This window comes from Ambystoma mexicanum, chromosome 4q (genome assembly GCF_040938575.1).
Source record: "Ambystoma mexicanum isolate Mex_15411 chromosome 4q, UKY_AmexF1_1, whole genome shotgun sequence".
In the NCBI taxonomy this organism is placed as follows: Eukaryota; Metazoa; Chordata; class Amphibia; order Caudata; family Ambystomatidae; genus Ambystoma; species Ambystoma mexicanum.
Genome location: NC_090928.1, coordinates 1,230,607,089 through 1,230,633,706, shown reverse-complemented (window position 1 = coordinate 1,230,633,706; position 26,618 = coordinate 1,230,607,089). Strand labels below are relative to the sequence as shown.

General features: G+C 48.2%; 1 protein-coding gene across 4 annotated transcripts in view; it reads left to right on the top strand.

Annotated features, from left to right (window-relative positions):
- The window catches only part of TMEM63B (transmembrane protein 63B), a 506,581-nt gene that overhangs the window by 416,058 nt on the left and 63,905 nt on the right, over nucleotides 1-26,618 (top strand). For all 4 annotated transcript variants that reach the window (XM_069608789.1, XM_069608792.1, XM_069608790.1 and 1 more), the window contains one exon: nucleotides 4,232-4,355. In XM_069608789.1, the coding sequence (XP_069464890.1) occupies nucleotides 4,232-4,355 (124 nt within the window). The remainder of the gene's footprint in view (nucleotides 1-4,231; nucleotides 4,356-26,618) is intronic.

The following is a 26,618-nucleotide window of genomic DNA, read 5'->3' as shown; positions in this document are numbered from 1 at the left end:
GGCCTTCGACCTGGTTGACCATGCAGTGTTATGCAAGCATCTAGTGTCTGCCGCCCGTTTCTCGAGTGAAGCTATTGCCTAGGTACAATCCTTCCTAGCCAACGGTACGATGAGTCTTTTCCCCCTTAGCTTCAGTGGACCCAATACAAATCACCTGTGGTGTCCCACAAGGTTCATGTGTCCCCCCTACAATGTACAACATCTTCACTAAGCCACTCTTCGACAAACTTGACAGATTGGGGGTAATTTATACGAATTACGCAGACGACACGCAGATCCCCATACCACTATCTGGCAACTTTGTCGCAGACACAGCTCTAGTAAATAAGATTTACCTCCTCATTCAGGCATGGATGGCCTCCCACGGCCTCTGCCTGAATGACGACAAAACAGAGATACTGATGCTGGGTTCCAACTCAAATCTCAAAAAACTCAGCCCTAGCTACACAGCCTTTAATATAGATGGTAATGTTATCAAGGTGGTAACCGAGGTAAAACACTAGGTTTCTACCTTGATTCTACACTATCTCTTAAAAAACAAGTAAACTCTTTCGCTTCATCTACAGCCTACACCTGCAAATTAATCAGGGCCTGTAGACCCTGCCTTTCCAAAGCTAACTGTATCACACTAGCCAACGCCTTAATAATGTCTAAATTAGATTGTTGCAACGCCCTATATGCAGGTGCCACTAAAACTGTCATAAACAAAATGCAAATAGTACAGAACATTGATCTTAGAGCAGCCTTGGACATACCCCGAAGAGAACATATATCTAATATCAGGAAAGACCATCACTGGCTAAAAATAAGTGACAGAATTCTCCTCAAGACGCTCTCTATCACCTACAAAGGACTAAACAATACCGCGCCACCATATATCTCGGCTAGACTGACCAGAAAATCGTCCAGTCACCACACCAGAGCCTCCAACCATCTTCTGTTAGAAACCCCCAGATTTAGACTCACAAAATTGGGCGGTGCGAGCTTCCCTGTTAGAGCTGCCCGTGCCTGGAACGCACTCCCTTCTGCACTAAGAGATGATCAGCCCGACTCTAGATTCAGATGCAAAGTGAAAAGTTGGCTCTGGACCAATGACACCCACCAAACTGTTCCCTGACATTAGACCTTGGATTTCTGCATGTAAATATCCTGAAACCTGTACTACCTCAAAACCTGTACTATAGACTATGGCGATGTGATGTACTGACAGATTGTATATTTGTACTGTAAATACTGTAATAACACGTAATGCATCCACTGTGTGTAACCAAGCTTAAGTATTCTTGTTACCGCTGCGCCTGGCTACCCCATGGTTTTGAGCGCATTATCAAATAATGATAAACTAATGGGGTTTCCCCACTATAGACTTATTCGACACAAGCGAAAACAGTCAACAGTCAATGCCCAGACTTCGCGTCCAGGTTCCGCCAGCCAGGCTCCAAGGGAACGCCCTATAGATGAAGTGATCAGGGAAATTTGCTTACACTTTTCCCCCGACCCCTCTCATGAGGAAGGTGGTGAACAAGATACAGAAGGAGCCGATGACGCTCATCCTAGTTGCTCCTCTCTGGGCAAGACAACCATGGTATCCACATCTGTGCAAACTGGCGATGTGCAATCCCATCAAACTCCCGTGCCTGTACAACCTACTCACCCAGCACGAGGGACTAACAGTGCACCCGCAGCCGCACTCGATGAACTTGGCAGCATCGCTCCTGAGGTCATAGAGTTTGGACATCTCAACCTGCCACAGAGATGCATGGATATCTTGAAACAAGCAAGAAAGCCAAACACTAGGCACTGTTATTTTGACAAATGGAGAAGATTCGTAATTTGGTGCCAGTCTAAACGGATCAACCCTATAGAATGTTCTCCATCCCACATTCTAACTTATATGCTCCATTTGCTAGATGGGGGATTAGTATTCAACTCCCTAAAGGTCCACCTGGTGGCTTTGTCAGCCTACACAACCTCTCATAATAAGGTCTCTTGGTGGAAATTACCGTTCATCAAGGCGTTTATGGAAGGAGAAAAGAGACTCCACCCTCCAGTTTCTAACCCGCCGCCAGGTTTGGATCTCAATGTGGTACTCGCTAAGCTCATGGGACCACCTTTTGAGCCTATGCACAAGTCTAGTCTCAAGCACCTGACTTATAAAACAGCCTTCTTAGTGGCTATCGCTTCCATAAGAAGGGTTAGTGAAATTCCAGCATTGTCAGTGCAGGATCCTTTCTTTGTTGTACACAAAGACAAGCTAGTTTTACGCACTCACCCTAGGTTCTCCCCTAAATTCATCTCCAAGTTTCATGTAAACCAGTCAATTGAGCTACCGGCTTTCTTCCAGGAACCAAACAGCTCAGCTCCACACACTAGATATGAGAAGAGCGGTCCTCTACTATGTAGACAAGACCGGACCACCAAGAAAAACATCAATTGCTGTCTCCATAACGCCAGGCAGAGAAGGTGACCGCATTTCAAAAAATGCCATCTCTAGGTGGATAGTCTACTCCCGATCAGATACTGTGCTACTCCCTATCAGATAAAACCCTGCCTTTTACACCCAGGGCCCACTCCACAAGAGGCACAGAAGCCACTCTCGCCTTCATTGCAACTAGACAGTATTTGCAAAGCAGCTACATGGAGCTCTGTACATCCTGTCACTCAGCACTACTGCATTGACACTCATTCCAAGACAGATACACAAGGGGGACAAGACATTTATTCGCCCATGAACCATCTCGCGTCCCACCTCCTTCTTCTACCACTGCTCGCTAATCTATGCACAGCATGTGATCTAAGCAGATTCCACAAGCCTCAGAAGGGATACATTACTCACTGTAATTGTATTTCTGATGCTTGTATCTGCTTAGATTCACATGCGACCCACCCTTCCTCCCCTCGGAGAGAAGGCGCATGGATGCTTATGAGCTTGTCTGATACGTATCTGCTTGGATGTAACTGTACTTGCGCTACACCTCATGCTACCTCATGTCAGAAAAATAACAATCTGAGGGACCTCGACGTGTGAGGGATCATGGGTACAGTGGACATCACATTAGGGATAGTATTACTGGTACGCCCTGTCAGCGTCCCTTTTCGAGTTTCAAAAACAACTCTAATAATCTGCAGCTTCCACTAGATGTCGGCCTATGCACAGCATGTGAATCTAAGCAGATACAAGCATCAGAAGTACGATTACGGCGAGTAATGTAGCCCATCTCCAAAACTGGATAGATCGCCCAGCCCTATCTGTCTGGAGTGCATAGTGCATAATGGTCACTAAAATACATATTGAGCATATTATAGTGATTTTCAAATAGTCTGTGAGCATCCGCTGAGGCTGTCAAAAGTGGCTGACACTCAATCCATGAAACAGTTGGAGGTGCCCCTGACTTTCACAGCACCCCTAATGGGGCAATATAATTGAATGTGTGTGTTTTGGGGGGGGGCGAGAAGCTTAGTATTTATTAGGACAAGGTGATATGAGCAGAGCTCTCTGTATATATCTGTTTACTGCAAATAAAAGGGGGTACTATCGTTTAGAAATGGGATGCAGCTGCAGAGTGAACTATGGCGTCTCCGTGTTGGTTTATGGGTGATGTCTGCCGGATAGCAGAACCAGGCTGCTGAGGCTATGGAGGGGGTTCAGATGAGGACTGATGTGCTAATTGTGTGCCAATTTCAGAATGTTCCCCACTAACGATTGAAACCCGTCTGCTTTCTTCCTCTCTCTGATCCCAATCTTGCTCTTCTATATCCTCCTTTCTGCTGCCCTCCTTTTTTGTCCTCTTGATTTATCTTCTCCTCTTTTTTTTTCCTTGTCCGTTCTTTTATTTCATACTCTCCTTTGGTCTTTCTACCTCACTTCTCTGCTTTCCTCTGTCCATGCTCTCTATTCTCGTCTCTGTCATCCCCTTTTCCCAACTTCTCCATCCGGCTTTCTTCTCCTTTGTCCGCCCTCCTCCTCTTACACTCTCTTCATCTTCTGTCCTTTCCTCTGTTCTCCTTGGCTCCACCTCCACGCCACTCCTGTCTCATCACCTCTTCCCTATGCACTCTACATCCCTTGCTCTCTGCTGCCCTCCACCTCCTCCTCTCCCCATTACTTCTATCTTTGCCTTCTCCCCACCGCTATGCATGTCTCCTCGCCTCTTCCCCCTACACTCTGCATCCTCTACTCGTTGTGCTCCTCTGCCTCCATTTCTCTCTCCCACTACTCCTTTCTTTAAAGGAAAAAGGCAGAACGTGGGAAGATCTACTTCAAGAACATGATGGAGAAGGATCACGTGACCTCAAAGATCAACCCGCGGCTGTGCGGGCACCTGTGTTGCTGCGTCATCAAAGGGTGCGAAGAGGTGCGTACCAACCGTCTGCACATTTTAATATCATTCATAACCATGAACGTACTTGGAGTAGTGTGAGTTTGCTCATCCCTAATTCCACGTTCCTACCCCCAGTAATGACCCATGGCTTCCTGAGCCTTGAAAGGGTGCAAGGAGGGGTGTTTCGCCATCAGTGCTGAAGCGGAATGCTGCACCGTGCTGTGAATACGAGCTACTCTGCACACAGAGGTGCTGCGCATTCCCTCCAAGATCAACCGGCGCTACTAACACATCCATTGCAATGCAATGTGTTTACGAGGGTGGGGTGCCCAGAGAGGACCAGTAGCACCACATTTTCTCCTTTTTGGCCCCATGTGTTTCTGGTGAACTGCTCCAAAAGGGGTTTCTGTTTTGCTAAAAATGACCCATGTATCATCAATCCCAGTGTAGAGGGCCTTAATTCCACAGAGTGTAAGTATTCTTTAATGCACCCACTTTACATTGAATGTACATCATGAGACGTCAGACCTATGACGTTTACAAGCGCTGGATGGCTCTCTGCATCCATGCTGCCGCCTCTATGGTGGGCCAGCCCTGTATCCCTAGGTTTTTGCCACCACATGTGCCCTGTGCTGTTTTAAGGAGGGGCAGCTCCTCTTTTTACCCCTGGTGCCTCAGCGAGTCCTACACGTGCTGCGGTGAGCAGTCCTGAAGCGGCATGGCAGGATACCGATAAGTCATGACCTGTACAGTCTACAGCAGCGCAGAAAGAACCAGGAAGCCAGCCTTACCAGGCTGCTCACCTCAGAATGGGAGACCTCCTATCCGGCATGTCATGCTCGCCCCCCATCCTCATGCAATCAGACAAGGAGTATATAGCCGCCTCTTCAAGGAGCGCCTTCTTCACCCTCCCGCCAGGCCCACCCGTCCAGTATACCTCCTCACAGTGGTGATGTTCCCTTTAAGTGTACAAGTTATAAAAGGAGCTCCCGCCGGCATGTGCAGTGGCAGGCTCCATGTATGGCAAACTGTGCCTGGCTCAGTTATTGTGTGCAACGCTGAGTGCCCACGGCCATATACACATCTGATCTATGTGTTTGCGGATCCCTGTAATAAGCCCGGGTGATCCCGACACCTGTCCAACTGTGTGAATACAGTCCCATCATCGTATGCTGTGAGCCCACAGCATCGATCTGGCTGGCCCGTGTAACCACAAGGCCGACCAGCAACCATGCGACGAGAGGGAACTGAAGGCCCTGTGGTGCTGAGGACACTTACCCGCTAACTTGTGGTGCCCTGCAGCTACTGACGCTTTGAGGTCCCTCTCGCAATGTGCAAGAAGCTGCAGTGGCTCCATGCAGGGCAAGTTCTGCCCCTGCCTCCCTTGCGCTGTGGGGAGCATTTCCCTGTGCGTGTTCCCGGCCCGCGAGGGTAGTGACTGTGTGCTCCATGATCAGAGCTTTGAAAAAAGGTATGTTGATTGTTGCGCACCGTGTCCAGAGCTTGTAAAGAAAAGGGGTTGTGTTTGCTCTATGTACGAAGCGTAAGGAAAGGAAAAGGTTCTAGATTCACTTGCAACTGGCCTTGGTAAATAGAGTGTACATCATCATCCAGGCATGGATGGCCACGCATGGTTTATGCCTGAATGATGATAAAACAGAACTCATCATCTCGGGTACCCCCATTAACCTGAAAAAATTAGTGCCTGACTACACCTCCTTCATAATTGACGGCAACCTCATTAAGGTGGCACAGGAGGTAAAAACATTAGGTTTTTACCTCAACTCCACCTTATCCTTCTCTAAACAGGTCAACACGCTAGCGTCCTCCATGGCATACATGTGCAAACTCATTAGAACAGGTAAGCCATTTCTCTCAAATAATAGCTTTACCATCCTGGCCAGAGCCCTCATCCTGTCCCGCCTGGACTATTGTAATGCACTATACATAGGCTCCAACAAATCCATCATTACCAGAATTCAAACCCTACAATACAGCCTTAGATATCTCCAGAATAGAGCACATCTCAGAGGGTAGACTACAGAACAACTGGCTCCGGACAAATGACAAAGTCCTACTAAAAACTGGATCGCTCACCCACAAATCTCTTAACGCCGCACCCATCTACCTCTCTGCGAGATTCCACAAAGGCACATCCCCAAGACCAACTAGATCAGTAATCCTGGACTGCTTGTCCATCCCCAGATTCAAACGATCCACGATTGGTGACAACAGCTGCTCTGTTAAAGCGGCCAAACTATGGAACTCCCTGCCTCCCTCCCTAAGAGTAGACCAGTCCTACCAGAATTTCAGAACCAATACTATCTCGTGGTTAAAATCCACTGACCACTAACTGCATGACTGTGTAACCGAAATACAACTTGCAACACCTACCTGCTAATCCCATGACAGTAACTTTACTTTTATGTATAATACCTGTAATATCTGTATATCCTGCTTTGCATAATGTATAGTAACATATTGCATTTATGACTCACTGTAACTAAGCTTTGCATATTCTTGTATCTGTTGCGCCCTGATACCCTTGGGTCTGGTGCGCATTACAAATAATAAAACAAACAATCCAACCAGAGGACACAAAGTGGATCCCTGTGCGCTATATGACCAGAGCTAAAAGCAAAGCCCCATGGGTGTTCCTGGGCCAAGAGGGCGGTGAATGGTATGTGCTCTGTGATCAGATTTATTTTCAGCTGAAATAAAGTGGTAAAGTGACTTTGGTGCCTTCCGTGACCAGAGCTAGTAAAGAAAAGGTGTATGCCGCGCAACCCATGACCGAGCTGGATACAAGGGGAAGTGATTCAGGCACGGAGCGTACACGGATCTAGAAAAAAAAAGTGTTTCCGTGTGCTCCGTGATCGGAGCTAAATAAACAAATAAGAGGGTGATCACTGTGCACTCCATGTGTGGAGCTGAAAATAACAAAAGAACATCATAGTGAATTCTACGAGCTCTGTAGTTGGAGCTGCGGAAAAATGAATACAGTTAGTGAGAGATTCCTAGGTGTGCCGCATTGGGAGCTGAAAAAGAAAAGGAAACCGACTCCTGTGCGCTCCATGCGTGGAGCTGTGGAAAAATGAATACAGTTAGTGAGAGATTCCTAGGTGTGCCGCATTGGGAGCTGAAAAAGAAAAGGAAACCGACTCCTGTGCGCTCCATGCGTGGAGCTGTGGAAAAATGAATACAGTTAGTGAGAGATTTCTAGGCGCGCCGCATTGGGAGCGGAAAAAGAAAAGGAAATCGACTCCTGTGTGCTCCGTGCGTGGAGCTGTGGAAAAATGAATACAGGGAGTGAGAGATTCCTAGGCGCGTCGCATTGGGAGCTGAAAAAGAAAAGGAAACCGACTCCTGTACGCTCCATGCGTGGAGCTGTGGAAAAATGAATACAGTTAGTGAGAGATTCCTAGGTGTGCCGCATTGGGAGCGGAAAAAGAAAAGGAAACCGACTCCTGTGCGCTCCATGCGTGGAGCTGTGGAAAAATGAATGCAGGGAGTGAGAGATTCCTAGGTGTGCCGCATTGGGAGCGGAAAAAGAAAAGGAAACCGACTCCTGTGCGCTCCATGCGTGGAGCTGTGGAAAAATGAATACAGTTAGTGAGCGATTCCTAGGTGTGCCGCATTGGGAGCGGAAAAAGAAAAGGAAACCGACTCCTGTGCGCTCCATGCGTGGAGCTGTGGAAAAATGAATACAGTTAGTGAGAGATTCCTAGGCACACCGCATTGGGAGCGGAAAAAGAAAAGGAAACCGACTCCTGTGCGTCCATGCGTGGAGCTATGGCAAAATGAATACAGTTAGTGAGAGATTCCTAGGTGTGCCGCATTGGGAGCGGAAAAAGAAAAGGAAACCGACTCCTGTGTGCTCCGTGCGTGGAGCTGTGGAAAAATGAATACAGGGAGTGAGAGATTCCTAGGCGCGTCGCATTGGGAGCGGAAAAAGAAAAGGAAACCGACTCCTGTGCGCTCCATGCGTGGAGCTGTGGAAAAATGAATGCAGGGAGTGAGAGATTCCTAGGCAAGGAAACCAACTCCTGTGTGCTCCGTGCGTGGAGCTGTGGAAAAATGAATACAGGGAGTGAGAGATTCCTAGGCGCGTCGCATTGGGAGCGGAAAAAGAAAAGGAAACCGACTCCTGTGCGCTCCATGCGTGGAGCTGTGGAAAAATGAATGCAGGGAGTGAGAGATTCCTAGGCAAGGAAACCAACTCCTGTGTGCTCCGTGTGTGGAGCTTCACAAAAGAAAATCAAAGTGATTGATATGTGCTCTGGGATCAGAGGGTTGAGAAAAAAAAGTTATCACTGTGCACGTTTGCAGTTCCTGGAAAGAAAGAAAAAACATAAAGACATCATGATAAAAAATGGAAAGGAAAGAATAGTGCACGTTTGCACTCATGAGATGGGGAAGTGAATTAATAGTGCACAGAAAAAGTGACATATGCTCACCAGTGAAGTGCAAATATAAGAAAATAAATAAATAACATCATTGCAGGCACATTGGCCTGCAAGGAAAGAGGAGGGTTGGGGGTGAGTGTGGTGCCCTGGTTATTGACATTAATCATCGCTGTAAGAGAGACTGTACCAACCCAGTCTCCAGCAGTGTGGATTTTGTTGCACAAGGCCCCCTGACAGTGAGCGTCTGCAAATGTTGAAATGGGTTCCTTTAGTGAAATGGCAGAAACAGCTTTTCAAACAGGAAGAGTTTGTCCCAACAGTAAAATCCACACACAGTCCAAATAGCTCCATTTCATACCGACATCATCGTGAGCCTAAACCAAAGCCTTCCAATGAGGTGTTAAGAAAATAAATACCCAAAATGTGAACGACTACATACACAATTGCGCCCCAAAAGTCTGTAACATAAGAACTTAAGTGTTGGGATACTGAAAACGCTGCTGACCGGAAGAATGCGGGATAGGACTTTCAGGCACACAGGTCACCAGTATCTGTGAAGCACCAGCCTTAGTGCGACACCTGCATCGATAGCAAGAACACTCGACACAGATGCAAGAACACTCGACACAGATGCCTCTGAGAATATCGCGAAAACCTTGGGGGTGGAGAAGGGAAGAACCCCAGGGCACCAGTCCAACATCTGCAGCCCTCTAGGGGCAGCCATCCGCGGTGAGACATCCAGCAGAGAACCGGTCCACCTGAGCATCTCCAGAGGTGGAAGAAAAGGGGTACGGAGAAGTCCAATTGAGAAGGGGACCCTAACCCTTGAACCAGACCCGCCCCAGACCATCGGTGCAGGGAGGAATGTGGTGATGTCTAAGTGGACGTGCTGCCTCAACGGAGAGCCCCTTATGGATCACAAGCCATCCGGGTCTGGATGACGGGCAGAGCCAACATTCCGGGGTCGGAGGTCTACCAGGAGTCTGGGCCAAGATTCCAGGGGATGATGAACTGAGCGACGCGTTTGACCCAGAAATCAAGGACTACCAGTTTGATTAAAGGCCTATTGTCCTAGATAGTTAGCGAGATGGGTGCAATGACGCGACTGCACCCACTGCCCTAATGTTGGTTAACCTGCATAACGCACATGGTGGTTATGATGTGGTTATGGAAAAGGAGGAGTGAACAAGTCATGAGGTGCTCCTAATAAAAGGAGCTCCTGCCGGCACGTGGCAGACGCCATGTATGGCAAACTGTGGCCAGCTCATTTATTGTGTGCATTTATCGGGAGGATAGTTCAGGGGCAACGCGCTCGCCTTGGAACCAAGACTACACAGAGCAACACAGGTTCGATCCCCGGGTCTGCGCTTAGAAACCTCTGGCTTATAAATAACCTATCATATCATAACGCTGTGTACCCTTGGCGTGCACACGTGTGATCTGTGTGTTCACAGATTCCTGTAATAAGCCTGGGTGATCCCAGCACCTGATATATGATAGGTTATTTATAATGCGATTAATACCCGAAGGGTTTTTAAGCGCAGACGCGGGGATCGAACCTGTGTTGCTCCGTGTCATCCTGCTTCCAAGGCGAGCACGTTGCCCTTAAGCTATTCTCCCGAGACACTGCCCAACTGTGTAAATACAGTACCATCATCGTATCCTGTGAGCGCACAGCATTGATCTGGCTGGCCCGTGAGACCACGACACCGACCCACAGCACTCTCAATCCCCCTCTAAAGCCCCCGTGCCCTATTCTACTTCCCCTTTTCCCAGAGCTCCCCAATGGTTCCCCAATCACTGTAAATACACACTGTTCCCAGCTCCCCCCAGTGATGCCAGTGAATGATGTGTGCTATCTTGTATGGACGGCTCCAACCTGCAACAATCTGACATATGCCTGGGAGCCCGACTGGGGTGCAGTCCTCTGTCACTTCCCCAGTCTATGCTCACACTCAATAAATGCCCGACGTGAAATATTCCAACCTATTGAGGTGGAATGGAAACACACCCTGGCTGTTGCATCCTGGTTTCCGCAGTGAACTGCGTGGGTCCCCAGAGTGTGTGCTGCAGTAGCACGGTGCTTCCTGCAGTGACTGCATTGCATTAGAAGGGAGTGCGGGGCTTGGACCCAAATGCATCACTGGGCCTACAGACACTTATTTTGCAGCTTGCGGATTTCTTTAGATTCAAATGCTGGCCCTAAGCCGCCATCTAGTGGTTCTTGCACGGTATTACACTTGGTTATTCTGCTGCATGCCAGTTTTTCCAAATGGTCTCTTTCCTCCTCCCAAAATACTCCTGGTAGGTGTTGGGGAGATTTATAATTTTTATGCTTTATCCGCTATCGTGGTGAGACCCCCAGCACTTTTTGCTGGACTTCTGCACCTTTTTCTTTCAATCCTGAATGAGTGGAGCATTTTTCCACTCATTCCTTGTGGGCTTTGTATTTTGGAACTCTATTCTTTGTATTCTACCTGTACTATGGAGTCTGTTTGCGCCATAGCTCTCAAAGGCATCTGTGTTTTTACTACTGCAGCACGCAGCTCCTTATGGGCAGTGTTGCAGGGGACCCTTGGGGTCCTCCTTTAAGATTCTTTTTCTATATCCTCGAGTAACAGTAGTTCTAGGACCCGAAAATAGTCTGAGAGATTGGCACACACCACCTTCAGTGGAGTGCCAAAGGGATTCCTAGCATCCCACTTCTCTCTACCCCAATGACTTTTTAGTCTCATAGACTATTTCCTAGTTATGGATGGTGGCAATGGACGTGTTCTATCAACTGTTTTGTAGTTTTCATACCGCTAGCGTGGTTGTCCTTTGTTAGCCCTTCTTCTATCATTCTCGGAGGGGGAGGTTGGTATGTGTGTTTTGCTTTTGGTAGGATCCTTTGGGTGTCCCCGTCTAGGCTCCAGAGTGTCTGGGCAGGCAATCAGTAGGAGAGGAGTATTCCACCCCCCTGTCCTTTGTCTGCCAGATTGCCTGAATAGGACCAGCTCCCACAGGGGGTCTGGCTGTCCTGATTGGGCAGCCAAACGCCCCTTTCTGTAAAATGCTGTGGGAGATTACAGAGGAATGTGTGCTGGACCTGTATAAAAGGTGAGGCTTCTGGATTGAAAAGCAAATTGACTGCTGGAAGCTGAAGTAACCGAAGAAGGAGATGACCAGAGATGCCTGCAGACCCTTTGCAACACCGTGAAGCGACCATTTCTGTCCTGACCCTGTGTTCTGTGCAATAGAGGAGCTCCGAAGAAGACCACTCCTTCCCTTTGGTTGGTGGGAACAACCAGTCCCAAGAGGAACTTTGAATTGAGCCATCTCCCGAGGTCCTAGGATATTCCAGAGGTGCAGAACCCCAGTACCAGGAGACCTGCTGCCCATTTCGAGTGCATCATCGTGGAAAGGCCGAATCCTTCCAAAGCTGTGCTGAGCCCATACAGACACTCCAGAGATCTGATCCAACTCACCCAGACCCCCTCACCAGTATGTGGAACGGCAGGAAGCTAAGAAGATTGCCCAGGCGATCTGTGCCCTTTGTTGGTGCTGCAGAAAAGGGGCCAAAACCGCACAGTGAACCAAGAAGTTGCTGAAAGTCATGCCCCAGGTCCTCCCTTGAGACTGCTGCTGAGAGATCCCGTCCATTGTCCTCCCTTCAGTCATCAGACCAAGGAATCCGGAGGTCGGGTCCAGAACTGCAACCGGAGCATCCAGCACAAACATCTTCTAACCTAAGGTACTGTGGGGGGAAAAGGTATTCCAAGAAGTTGCTCCAGAGCGTTGCAGTGCACCTAGAGGGGTCCAGGGTCACCCACTCTTACCTCCGACTCAAGCCACTGCTTGTGTCCCTTGCTCTCGAACATCAACTCCAACTCTCCATCTGTCCTCATTCTCCTCGATCTGTCCTCTGCCTTTGACACTGTCACTCACGCCACCCTCTTAAATCGACTGCATGATACTTTGGGCATCACAGAGCACTGGTTTGGTTGACCTCGTTCCTTTTGAATCGTCCCTCCCAGTTCCAACTGCACCATTTTCTCTCCTCTACCTCAATCACTACCTGGGTCATCCCTCAGGGCTCTATCCTCTCGCCGTGGTTCTTCAACATTTACCTTGTCCCTCTTGCTCACTTGATGTCCACCTTCTCTCCTCATTTCCAGTGCTATACAGACCACACTCTGCTCTCCTTTAAGCTTCCCTCCTCTACCTCCTCTCCTTCCTCTCTCATTCCCGATTGTCTGACTACTATTCAGGCATGGTGTGCTGCTAACGATCTCTGCCTTAACGCCAGTAAGACCAAGATCCTTCTCATTTGAACTCCACCCCCCATACTCCCCCCCATTCTCCGGCCACCCTCCTTGGGCCCCATCCCCTCACCCTCTTGTGAGGTAAAAAACCTGGGTGTCATCTTCGACTCCTCTTTCTCCTTCTTACCTCATATCGCTGCCCTTGCCAAGAAGGCCCACTTTCAGCTTCACCTCCTCAGAGGTATTCTCCCTTGCCTCACCTTCCCCCAGAAACTCAATGTCTCTAGAGTTCTGGTTCTCTCTAGGCTTGACTACTGTAACACACTCTTCCTCAATCTGCCTCCTTCCTCCCTCTGCCCCTTCAACTAATCCAGAATAGGACTGCAAGACTTATTTTTGGCCTCAAGCACAGGGACTGCATCTCTCCAGCCCTAACATCTCTGCACTGGTTCCCAGTGACTGCAATGATCAAATTCAAGACCCTCTGCATCATCCATAAGGCTTTCTGGGGCCTGGGGCCCTGCTACATCCAACTCTCTCTCCGTAAGTACCTCCCTGCTAGAGTCCTTCGGTCCTTTAGCTCAAGCTCTCTGCAGGTCAGATGAGTGAGGGGTAGATCTTTCTTTGATAGGAGCCTCCCTCTGGAATGGCCTCCCTGACCCCTCTCAGACTTGAGCCCAATCTCCTTAGGCTCTGGAAGTTACTCAAGACCTTCCTTGTCTTCTTCTCCTCCTCCTTCCCTCTCCCCCTTCCTTGCTAAGGCTCCCGCGCTGCTGCGACCGGCTCCTGGTCCCTTCTGAGTCATACAGGGGCCATGCCCTCCCTCGTTCAGTCTGCCTCAGCACCCCCCTAACAGCACTTGCCCCCCCTGGGCACCCTTCCTTGACTAGACTACTGAGTCTGGTCTATCCCACTTCCCTCCTCGCACTAGCTTACCCTCATCCCGTCCCCCTTCACACTGCTAGACTACCAAGTCTGAAAAATTGACCCTGATCCCGTCGTCCAGTTTACTTTCTGTCCTGGCTCCCCTTAGCACTTACCCCCCTCTCCCTCCTTACCTTCCTGTATGCCCTGACCTGTCCCTCCCCCCTGCCCTTCATGCTTGCTGCACTTGCACGATCCGAATGTCACAAGTACTAGTAGGACCATGTATTGTGGTTATCCTCCTCTCTTCCCCTCCCTCAACACCCTCTTGTCTTGTGGCACCTGGAAACACTTTCTGCTGTATAGGCGCCATACAGTTGTCCACTAAATCAAAATAAATGGAAGGGTCAGCCTCTAGTTGGAGAATTAACTCCTGTTCATGTGTTCTGGCACTCGCGAGAGTTTCTTCTTCCACTGAAACAGGAGGATTCAACTAATGAAGGCCCCTTGGGAGGCCTAGGGGTGACCCTGAACGAGACGGCTGATTCATCAATGTTTAAAAGGATCAGCACGTGCCAAGTTTGCTTTATTTGTAAAAAAAATGTATTTGACATTTATAGAGTGCACTGAACCCAGAGGTAGCTAGGCACGTTAACCCCTTAAGTGCCAAGGACGAGTATACTCTTCCTTTTTGTATAGACTTGATCACGATCAGAATAGGATGCAGTTCAGGAATAAGGCCAGGGTATTAACATGCCCCCACAGCAGGGGCTGACCGCGAGGCATATTGGGGTATGCCAGTAGAAAGCAAGACTGTGTATGGAAATAAGATACAACCTGTTACCCACATTTCAAGTTTGATGGGCTTGGATTCAAATGCAACTGCAGAATACATGTGGTTTCCTGCGCAGGGCCAAGCGTGTGCCTGAAACCGTCAATCTTCTAACTCTATAGCAATGGACCCGGAGGCATGATGGCGCGGACAAAACATAAAGGAAGACAAAAAGGAACATAAGCAAGGGTCAGCCAGGGGTGGAAGGAGCAATTACTGCCATTACTTCTGTGGTGCTGACATGTAATTTTGCCATCGAGTTCTGAGATGTTTGAAAGAACGGGGAATGACCTTTAAGAAATGAAGGCGGCTGCTGTTGCTATGAAACTGATCAGAAATCAAGTGCTCTTCAATAATGGGCTATTGCCTCAGTTCTTTTTTTCAGTACATCTTATTATGCGCCATTAATTTAAGTATATTATATGGTTTGCATGAACTAAAATATCCTAATAAACGAAAGTGCGGTCACTGGCGGACGTTATGCTTCGTGCCCATGTGCAGATGGAGGTGGGAGGCTGGTGTCGAGAGTTGTGCAGTATGGTCTGTCAAAGCCCCTCCCCCGCACTCCCCATAGGAGTTGGCAGTGGAAGCGCCCCCAGGCTGAGCTCCCGCCACGCGATTGTCGGATTCCCACAAGGAAAGAGGGAGGGGCCGGAATTTGGACAGGACACTTGACATGAGGTCGGCTAGCATAGCACAAGGCCTTCACTCTCATACAGTTAAGAACAGATAGACTAAGGTGTCCACCCTGGTAGAAGGGTAAGGATGACAAAACTAGAGAAAGGACCAAGCAAGAGGATGGACTAGCCAGCCCCAAGTCGCTCATCGGAAATGAAACCCATCCTCCTGGGTAGGGCCCACAAGCCTGGCCCTACACGAACTGCCAGAAGTAACACACCTCAGTCTCCTTTCACTAGAGAGAGGCCTTAAAGCAGGGCATAGCAGGCACAGGGAGGAGCCCTAAAGGAGAGGGGCGAGTCGCTCTCTCACATCTGGGTTATAAGCCATCCCCAGAGGCGGAAATCCCATTACCTTCATTCGGGTGCAAAGAGATCATCAAATGGCAGGTAGAAACTTCAGCCTAGTGAAAGTTGGCCTCATTCCTATTACTAACATTACCACATGTGGCAACAGCAATTCACCGCCTCGTTTGCGTGCAATGGGAAGTCCCCCTACGTCATTACTGCCATTGAAAGTGGAGGTACTAGTTTGACTTACAACCTGGTGGATTTCTGTTACATGGGAGTCAAACCTCATAACTGTGGGAATGGTATAACTGGCGGTATTGTGAGCGCACACCTGTTTTACCATTGTCGCACAACTCGTAATGAGGCCCTCTGTTCTGAAATTTCTCCATCAACCACAGCCACTCGTAATCTCTTCGTGAGGACCGTATCGTTCACTGCGTTTATTGATTCCCAAGACCACGCCGCTGGAGCAACACTTTCCAACTCCTTCAGCCTGTGAGTGGACTACCCGTTGGCCTCTTTCTATGTCAATGTCCTCCCACTATCAGGATTTGGAGTGGTGGCAAATCTTTCTGTCATGGTTGATAAAGGTTCTGTCCACAGTCATTACTCCTCATTGAAGTCTCTGCTGAATTCAGTGGTGCTCTCCAGAGTCATTGATATATGCTTTTGTTTAGGTTTCGTTATGTCCATCTTCTTTTTTCCACCTGCTCACATCTATTGTTGCAATTATGCCCAGCTTCCTGGTCTCCATTTGCTCTTTGCTCATTGTCATTATTTCCAGCTTCTTTGTTTCCACCTCCTTTCATCTGTTTCCATTATTATCTTTGTTTCCACCTTCTCTTCAACCTTTGTTTCCATTATGTCCAGCTTTTTTGTTTCCACCTCCTCTTCAACCTTTGTTTCCATTATGTCCGGCTTCTTTGTTTCCACCTTCTTTTCGTCCATTGTTGCTATTATGCCCAGCTTCTTTGTTGCCACCTCCTCTTCGTCCATTGTTGCCATTATGCCCAGCTTCTTTGTTTCCACCGTCTCTTCGTCCATTGTTGCTATTATGCCCAGTTTCTTTGTTGCCACCTCCTCTTTGTCCATTGTTGCCATTATGTCCAGCTTTTTTGTTTCCACCTTCTCTTTGTCTGTTGTTGCCGTTATGCCGAGATTATTTATTTCCACCTTCTCTTCCTCCATTGTTGCTATTATGCCCAGCTTCTTTGTTGCCACCTTCTCTTTGTCCATTGTTGCTATTATGCCTAGCTTCTTTGTTGCCACTTCCTCTTGGTCCGTTGTTGTCATTATGTCTGGCTTCTTTATTTCCACCTTCTCTTCAACCTTTGTGGTCATTATGCCCAGCTTCTTTGTTGCTACTTCCTCTTCGTCCATTGTTGCCATTATGCCCAGCTTCTTTGTTGCCACCTCCTCTTCGTCCATTGTTGCCATTATGCCCAGCTTCTTTGTTGCTACCTCCTCTTCGTCCATTGTCGCCATTATGCCGAGCTTCTTTGTTTCTAACTGCTCCTCGTCCACCAGATTGCTGTTGTGTTCCATTTTGTGTTCATTTCTTTTCCTGATAATTTCTCCCTTTTGTTTCATCCCTCCCACTCAAGAGGCCCCTAAAATACCACAGCCAGCCATAGCTGTAGCACATCTTCTAAACCTTGCATTGTAAACACTGGCTATATTTTGCGTGCCAGATTTATTAATTTTCAAATCAGGCCGCGCCCAACCGAATGGACAATGAAGCTGCTTAACCGATCCTTTCTCTTGGTTGCATCCTCCCAAGTGTCCGATTCTGATTTATTTGGTTGCGTGTTTCACTCTCTAAAATGAAATTTTTCCCAATCCCACTTCCGTTTTGTACATCTGCTGCATTGCCCTGTCCTGGATCGGGGAAAGCGCAGGCGCTCCTTCCCTCAGAGTGAGTGACTTGCCTGGGATCTACAGGATCGGTGCAATGCGCAGGCGCTCCTTTCCTCAGAGTGACTTGCCTGGGATCTACTGGATCGGGGCAATGCACAGGCGCTCCTTCCCTCAGAGTGAGTGACTTGCCTGGGATCTACAGGATTGGTGCAATGCGCAGGTGCTCCTTCCCTCAGAGTGAGTGACTTGCCTGGGATCTACTGGATCGGGGCAATGCGCAGGCGCTCCTTCCCTCAGAGTGAGTGACTTGCCTGGGATCTACAGGATCGGTGCAATGCGCAGGCGCTCCTTCCCTCAGAGTGAGTGACTTGCCTGGGATCTACTGGGTCGGGGAAAGCGCAGGCACTCCCTCCCTCAGAGTGAGTGACTTGCCTGGGATCTACTGGATCGGGGAAATGCGCAGGCGCTCCTACCCTCAGAGTGAGTAACTTGCGTGGGATCTACTGGATCAGGGAAAGCACAGGCACTCCTTCCCTCAAAGTGAGTGACTTGCCTGGGATCTACTAAGGATCACGATTGGCAGACTGCATGGAGGGCCTCTGGCATCATGTAGCACCGCGCACTGAAATCCAAAAGAAAGCCATGCGACAGACCATACACCGTTCTTCATGGAGCGGGTGCAGACCTTCTTGCTGAGCGCCCTCAAAGATGGAAGCTAAAATGTCATGATGTGCAAAACCTTGGTTGGTTTCTGACCGTGGCTTCATTGTGACCCCAGTATAGCGCTGAAATTCCAATAAGGCAAATCTATGCAGTCTCCTAGGGTAAGTAGGTGCTATATCGGCCTCTCCTCGTGTTCCACCAGCAGTGGTGCCTGGTTAGGTGCTATATTGGCCTCTCCTCGGATGCCACCAGCAGTGGTGCCTGGGTAGGTGCTATATCGGCCTCTCCTCGGGTGCCAAGAGACGTGGTGCCTGGGTAGGTGCTATATCGGCCTCTCCTCGGGTGCCAAGAGACGTGGTGCCTGGGTAGGTGCTATATCGGCCTCTCCTCGGGTGCAAACAACAGTGGTGCCTTGGTAGGTGCTATATCGGCTTCTCCTCGTGCGCCACCAACAGTGGTGCCTTGGTAGGTGCTATATCTGCCTCTCCTAGGTCGCCACAAGCAGTGGTGCCTGGGTAGGTGCTATATGTTAGGGAGAATTCTCTGTTTAGGCTGAATTTCCTAACCTAGTGAGTCCCCCAGCAGCTTTGCTGGATTTCTGGAGTTTGTTTTTTTCATCCTGCCAAGAGTGAGACTCTTTTCCTCCCACTCTTGGACATGATTTGTGGTATTTCTTTGAATGTTAATGTGTTCTATGGGCTATGGGGCCTTTTACTCCATAGGGTCTCATGTATTTTGCTATATGTGTTGCACAGCACCCTCCGTGCCGTAACATTGGGGTGTCCTAGGTGACCCCCACCATAGACTCCATACCCTGGGACTGACTACTGTCTCCCAGGGCATGTAAAGTCACCATTGGCTTTACTAGACCTAAATTTACTAACAGAACTAGTACAAACCATCCTATTGTGGACGTACTGGTAGGGGTGATTCGATTACCCCTGGGTCTGTTGTTCGAGGGGGCACTGTCCCGTCCCCCCTCGTCGAGTTTTGGCTGGTGGCAGTGGATACTACTTTTTATATTCAACCGCGAATATATTCCTATGGGATTCTTCCCATTGTTCGAGGCTAATACTTTTTCACATTAGTCTCTAACATACCGCCGGTTTATTTATCTTAAATAAATTCACCGGTTGGTATGTTCTGCCAGAACTCGGTTTTTAAAATGGCGTATGTGTTCGCCTCTGTAACTCCAAACCAAAGGTTGAGCCCTTTGTTCCACTTTTGGCGGGCTTCTACACAGAAACCCTCCAGAGTGGTGCCATTCTGTCTGGGCACTCAAATCGCACTCTGGTGTGATTGGCCCAAGTGGTGAGCCGCCCCGCTCACCACTTAGCAGGTTTGAGTGACAGCTAGGCTGAATGAATGGGGGTTTTCTGCATAAAAGCAGGGCTTTTGGGACTGGAATTTCAGAAGTCGCCACAGGACCTAAGAATCCGATGAGGGTAAAGCTGAGCCGACCTGCAACGACGACACCTCCGGTGGACCCCTGCTGAACCGACTCACCACTTCCCAATGACAGAGGAGATCTCCCTGCTGGAGAGTCTTCTTCCCTTGACTGGTGGGAACAACCGGTCCCTTGCTTTTTCTTCGCTTCCAGGATGTCTAGTGGTCAAATTGCCCGTGCTGAGCACCCCGGCAACCGGATAGCCACTAACCACTGTACCGCGACCAAAAGGTGGTGCCTTGTGATGGAGCACTCCACGGCTGGTCTCTTCCCTGGTGGTGCAACGATCTTCGCTTTCCTCTACGACGAGATCATCTCTTCTTCTGGCAAGGTCCCGACTTGCATCCACCACCAGGAACAACTTCCCCCACCGGAGCTATTTCTTCACTTTCAAGGTACTGTGTCCGCCTGGCTTCCCTTGTGACGGTTAGCGTGAGGTGTCTTAAATCCTTACCTTTCTACTGGGTCGCCTCCAGACCTTAACTTTTGTCCTAAAAGTGGTCCAACCTTTCTGTGACATTTTGCTACAAAGACTTGAAGTGCATTTCCACTGTGATACTTTTTGGGACATATCGCTTTGCCTCTCTCCGAGTGGGCCTGGCCTCTGAACTTTGTGATCTACAGTAGACCCTGCCTTACTTTTCTTGCATTTGCTTCGTAAAAGTGTTGGTACTGAGGTGGTTTCATACCCTGCCTTTTCTCTCCCTTTCTAACGAATATTAGAGTGCCATATAGGGGAACGCATTCACCTCTGTCTGCAAATAAGTGGTGCCGTTGAACCTAGACTTGTCGAAATATTGTTAGGGGATTGATATACTTATAGTAATTGTGATTGAAGTTGTTTGCCGTATTAGTGCCAGTGTGTTTTTCGTAGATGTGTTTTTAAATAAATAATTATATATCTTTACACCAAAGCTCTGATCAGTGTCTGCTTGTTCTACTGTGTAAATTGCCCTATTTTGTATACTCTAAATACTGCCTAACTCATCTTGAGAGAAGTCTGGCTGCTCAGCCACAGCTACCAGCTAAATCTGGGTGGTACAGACTGCTACCAATTGGGTTTACTGCTAACTCCTGTAGTCTTAAACTTTTTGCAGTGGTCCCAGAGGGAAATGCACATGTTTCTGCCTAACACTGGTGTACAGCGGTGGGATTTGTATCGAGTATACAGTTTAGAGTGCTCTTCAACACTTTAGGATAACTAACCACAAAGCTTAGCACTAAAAAGCAACTTTCTAAAAACATGTCTACTATGGAAGTTTACAGTCAAGAGTCATTGTCAGGTGAAAATACTGAGAGCTTGAGAGCTCTCTGTAGACAAGAGAATCTTTCTGTAAGAGGCAAGAAAATAGAACTAATAGCGAGATTGCTGGAAAACCAAAGTCTGGGTACTGGTTCAGAGGAACCATCTTCTCCAGCAAATGTAGATAACAGTAATGGTGTTGATCTAAATCAAAGTTCTGATGATAGTGATGAAGAGGCTGAAGAGGAAGGAGAGGCTAATGAAACTGTCTCCCCTGCTCCTCTGCCTTACCAGCTGTACCTACTGGGCCTATAGCAGGTCCCACACGAAGTCCTGAAGTCCTTGAACTATAGAAAATGAAAATAGACTTGGAATTCAAAAGGATTACTGCTCAAACCGAACAGAAGCACCAAGAAATGCAACAAATTCTTAGGCTCAGAGAAATGGAGCTCAAGCATGAGTTAGAAATGAAAACGTTGTCTGTTGAAACTGCTTCTGTCTCTGGCTTCTCTAGAAGTTCCAGTCCCAAAAGACCCTGGATGCCTAAGGAATTAATTGATATGTATGAACCAAAGTTGGATGTGTTGGATTGGCTGAGTTTGTTTGAGTATAATCATGGGCTCCAGAACATCACAGGTAATGAGTTACGTACCTGGTTGTTCTCTAGGCTCCCCCCTGTTGCAACTGATGCGGTAATGGAGTTGGGGGAGGAGGATAGGAGAGAGTATGAAAGTGTGAAACTAGCTCTGATAGCTAGATTTGGGAAGACCCCTTCCCAGTATCTTAAGAGGTTTAGATCCCTCAAAAAGCATGATGGTACCCCTTGGGCTACCTGGGTGAGTGAAGGGTTGAACAACGTAGAGGGATAGATTAAGGGTTACAAGGTGAACACTTATGAGGGTATGAAGAATCTTTTTATGTTGGAGTCTATTTATGATGCCTGCTCTCCTGAGCTCAGACAGCACTTGGCTGATTCGAAGGAATTGGATTCCAGGAAGCTAGCTAAGGCTGCTGACTTGTGGGTTGCCAACAGGGCTACTCATAAGGATTTTGGGGAAACTCAGAAAAAGGTTGAGGGAAAACAGCCTAAAAAAGACTCAAAAGAGAATTCTAATAACTCAAATTCCAAAGAGGGCCCCAAACAAAACCATAAGGCTAAGCCACAAGGAAAACCACAGCAAAATAGTGTACACTCTGGTGCCAAACCAGAGGGAGGCCAGAACAAGCCACCATTCCAGAAAGCATTTGGAAAATGCTTTGTTTGTGGCTCTACTGACCATGTGAAAGGAGATCCCAGATGCAAGGGTAAACCTTCAGGGGTCCAGCTTGTCTCCTTAGCCTTTGCTCCAGAGGAGGAAGTCCAAATGGCAAGTGGTAACTTTCTACTGCTGGCTGATGAACCCATTGGAGTCTCAGCCAGTGTTTCTTTAGTGTCTCTGGGTTTGTGGGAACAACAGAATTTAGATGTCTATAATTCTATCCCAGATAATACTAAAGAGTATTATAAGGACAGTGTCCAGGTGAATGGTCAGGAGACTCCTGCCATTAGGGACACTGGGGCCAGCATAACTGTGGTGGATAAATCTTTTTTTCAGGCTGAGGATGTTGCTAAGGCACCCAAACGCCTCACCAAGTTAGCTGGAGGGCCTGTGCAGATGCTTCCCCAATTACCAGTTCTCATCCAGTGTAATGACATGACTGTGAAGATACCTGTCAGCATACAGAGTGAGGTACCAGGACGAGTTCTGTTGGGTAACGATTTAATAACTCTCAGAGTTGTTTCTCATACCCCCGGACCTCCTAGTAAATGGTAACGGGAGCTACCAGACCTGCAAGGGAGAGAACCATGAGAGGTACTCCCGAGGAGATGATGAAGAAGGATATCACTCCTGTTCCACTGGATTTGTCAGCTTCTGTCTCCAAGAAATCGGAAGCGAAAGGGAAACCTAAAACTTCTAAACCGAAACCAGCAGCCAGCACGTCAGTGCAGCCAACAAGGACTTCCCCTTGGTTGTCCACAGTTACACCCGTAACTCCCCCTCCAGCTGAGGCTGAGAGGGAGGTACAACCCTGTGTGGTAGAATTAGACTCTGAGGAAGAGCTAATGGAAGGCCAGGAACTCATTGGAGATCTGGATCCTGTTGACCATCCTGAGCTGCAGTCTTTACTGGCAGAAGGTGGACCCAACAGGGCAGACTTCAGTAAGGGACAGAGAGAATGTCCAACTCTGGAAGGTCTTCACCACCAGGCAGAAGCTCAGGCTGAAGGGCAAGAGCCTGGGAAATATAGGTTGCATTGGGAAGATGGCCTCTTCTACAGTGAACCGACCGAGTCTGCACCTGGAGACTACAAACGACTTGTAGTACCCTAAGAGAACAGACAACAGTTCTTGCAGTTAGCCCACGAGATTCCTTTGGCTGGTCACTTGAGTTTCAAGAAGACTAAGGAAAGGCTTTCTCTCTACTTTTATTGGCCAAAGATGAGGGCCGAAGTAGAAAAACACTGCAGGAGCTGCCACACCTGCCAGACCTCTGGTAAGGTTGGCGCCAAGAATGTGGCACCTTTTAGTGCCTCTCCCAGTTGTGGGAGTCCCATTTGAGAGAGTAGGGATTGACATTGTTGGTCCCCTTGATCCTCCAACCTCCTCAGGCAACAGGTTTATACTTGTTGTAGTAGACCATGCTACTAGGTATCCTTAGGCCATACCTATGCGGACTGTTACGGCTCCGGCTGTTGCTAAGGCCCTCCTTGGTATTTTTACCAGGGTCGGGTTTCCTAAGGAAGTAATCTCTGACAGGGGGTCACACTTTATGTCTCACTAAATGAAAGCCATGTGGAAAACCTGTGGAGTTACTTACAAGTTCTCAACAGCTTACCACCCACAAACCAATGGGTTGGTAGAAAGGTTCAACCGAACCATGAAGAGCATGATAGATGCTTTAGAGGACCCCTTAAACGAAAGTGGGATCTTCTACTGCCATGCCTTCTATTTGCTTATAGAGAAGTCCCTCAGGAGGGAGTAGGTTATTCTCCCTTTGAGCTTCTCTATGGTCATCCCGTCAGAGGTCCATTGGCCCTGATTAAGGTGGGGTTGGAAGGTGCTCCTTCCCCCAATCCAGTCAGAGTGACTGACTACGTGATAGGTCTCCGGAGGAGAATGTCGCACATGATGACAGAAGCAAGTGATAACTTGAAAGCTGGACAAGCATTGGTCAAGCACTGGCATGATCAAAAGGCTAACATGGTTGAGTTCACTCAAGACCAGCTAATTCTCGTTATGATCCCAACAAGGCAGAGGGCCTTGCAAGACAAATGGATGGGACCCTTCAGACTTGTGGGTAAACTCGGAGAGGTCAACTATCTGGTGGACTTGGTCAATCCCAAGGAGGCTCCAACAGTCTTCCACACCAACCGACTCAAAGCGTATGTCTCAAGACCTGATGTAGGAGCGTTGCTTCTAGCATCATCCGAGGAAGAAGAAGAGAGTGAAGCTCTTCCTGATCTCCTCAGAGGCTTACCTTTAGACGAAAAGATTGAAGGAGTAAATATCTCTTCAAATCTGACACCTGAGCAACAAGAAGAGTGCAAATCTATGTTAAATCAGTTTGCCTCTCTGTTCTCACTTTCACCAGGCTTGACCCCTTGGGGCCAGCATGACCTACTCACTGGTGACTGTCTGCCAGTCAAAAGCAGAGGATACAGAATGTCAGAAAATGTAAGAACCCACATCAAAGGTGAGGTCAGCAAGATGCTTGATCTCGGGGTAATGGAGCCCTCTATTAGTCCATGGTCTGGCCCAGTTGTGTTAGTACCAAAGGCAGGATCTAAAGAACTTAGATTCTTTGTGGACTATAGAGCTCCTAATGCAGTCACCAAGATTGATGCCCACCCTTTGCCAAGGACAGATGAGTTGGTGGATAGACTTGGTTCAGCCAAGTTCCTCAGCACATTTGACCTTACGTCAGGCTATTGGCAAATAGCCCTGACAGACCATGCCAAGGAGAAAACTGCATTTTCTACCCCAGCTGGCTTATACCAGTTTAAGGTAATGCCTTTTGGATTGAAAAATGCACCTGCTACATTTCAACAAATACAAATGGTAAACCAGGTTCTGAATGGGATGGAGGACTTCTGCATGGCATACTTGGATGACATAGCGGTGTTCAGCAATTCCTGGGAAGAACATGTGGACCACCTGAGATATGTTTTGACCATAAGGCGAGTAAATGCCAAATCGGACAGAGTAAGGTAGTCTACCTTGGGCATGAGGTAGGAGGTGGAGAAATAAGGCCTTTGCTCAGTAAGATTGAAGCTGTGCAAAATTAGACACCTACTACTCAGACCCAGGTGAGAGCCTTCTTAGGTCTCACCGGGTACTACAGGAATTTCATTGAGAACTATGGGACCATAGCTTCTCCTCTGAATGTCATCTCCTCTCCAAAATTCCCTAAAAAGGTTAGATGGAACGAGGAGTGCAATCAGGCCTTTGAAAACCTGAAAAAGGCTCTTTGCCAAGCCCCAGTACTCAGAGCTCCTGATTACCACCAAACTTTCATTGTGCAGACAGATGCTTCAAATGTAGGAATAGGTGCAGTGCTCAGTCAACTGGATGGGAAAGGTAGGGAGCACCCAGTTTGCTTCATCAGCCGCAAGCTGAAGGATCCTGAAACAAGGTGGGCAACAATCGAAAGAGTGCTTTGCTATCGTGTGGGCTCTGAAGAAGTTTAGGCCATACTTGTATGGTTCTACTTTTGTCATTCAGACTGACCTCCAACCCTTGAGATGGTTAATGCAAATGAAAGGGGAAAAACCAAAACTACTGAGATGGTCAATCGGCCTGCAAGGGTTTGATTTCACCATTGAGCACAGGTCAGAGTGTCACCACCAAAATGCTGATGGTCTCTCTAGGATGTATGTCATCGACTAGAGGTATGAGATTCATCCAGGAGTGGATTAAATCCTCCTGTCCCTTAGTCTGGGGGGGGCGAGTGTTAGGGAGAATTCACTGTTTAGGCTGAATTTCCTAACCTAGTGAGTCCCCCAGCAGCTTTGCTGGATTTCTGGAGTTTGTTTTTTTCATCCTGCCAAGAGTGAGACTCTCTTCCTCCCACTCTTGGACATGATTTGTGGTATTTCTTTGAATGTTAATGTGTTCTATGGGCTATGGGGTCTTTTACTCCATAGGGTCTCATGTATTTTGCTATATGTGTTACACAGCACCCTCCGTGCCGTAACACTGGGGTGTCCTAGGTGACCCCCACCATAGACTCCATACCTTGGGACTGACTACTGTCTCCCAGGGCCTGTAAAGTCACCATTGGCTTTACTAGACCTAAATTTACTAACAGAACTAGTACAAACCATCCTATTGTGGACGTACTGGTAGGGGTGATTCGATTACCCCTGGGTCTGTTGTTCGAGGGGGCACTGTCCCATCCCCCCTCGTCGAGTTTTGGCTGGTGGCAGTGGATACTACTTTTTATATTCAACCGCGAATATATTCCTATGGGATTCTTCCCATTGTTCGAGGCTAATACTTTTTCACATTAGTCTCTAACATACCGCCGGTTTATTTATCTTAAATAAATTCACCGGTTGGTATGTTCTGCCAGAACTCGGTTTTTAAAATGGCGTATGTGTTCGCCTCTGTAACTCCAAACCAAAGGTTGAGCCCTTTGTTCCACTTTTGGCGGGCTTCTACACAGAAACCCTCCAGAGTGGTGCCATTCTGTCTGGGTACCACAGGGGGTGGTGGAGGGGGTTTAGGCACCC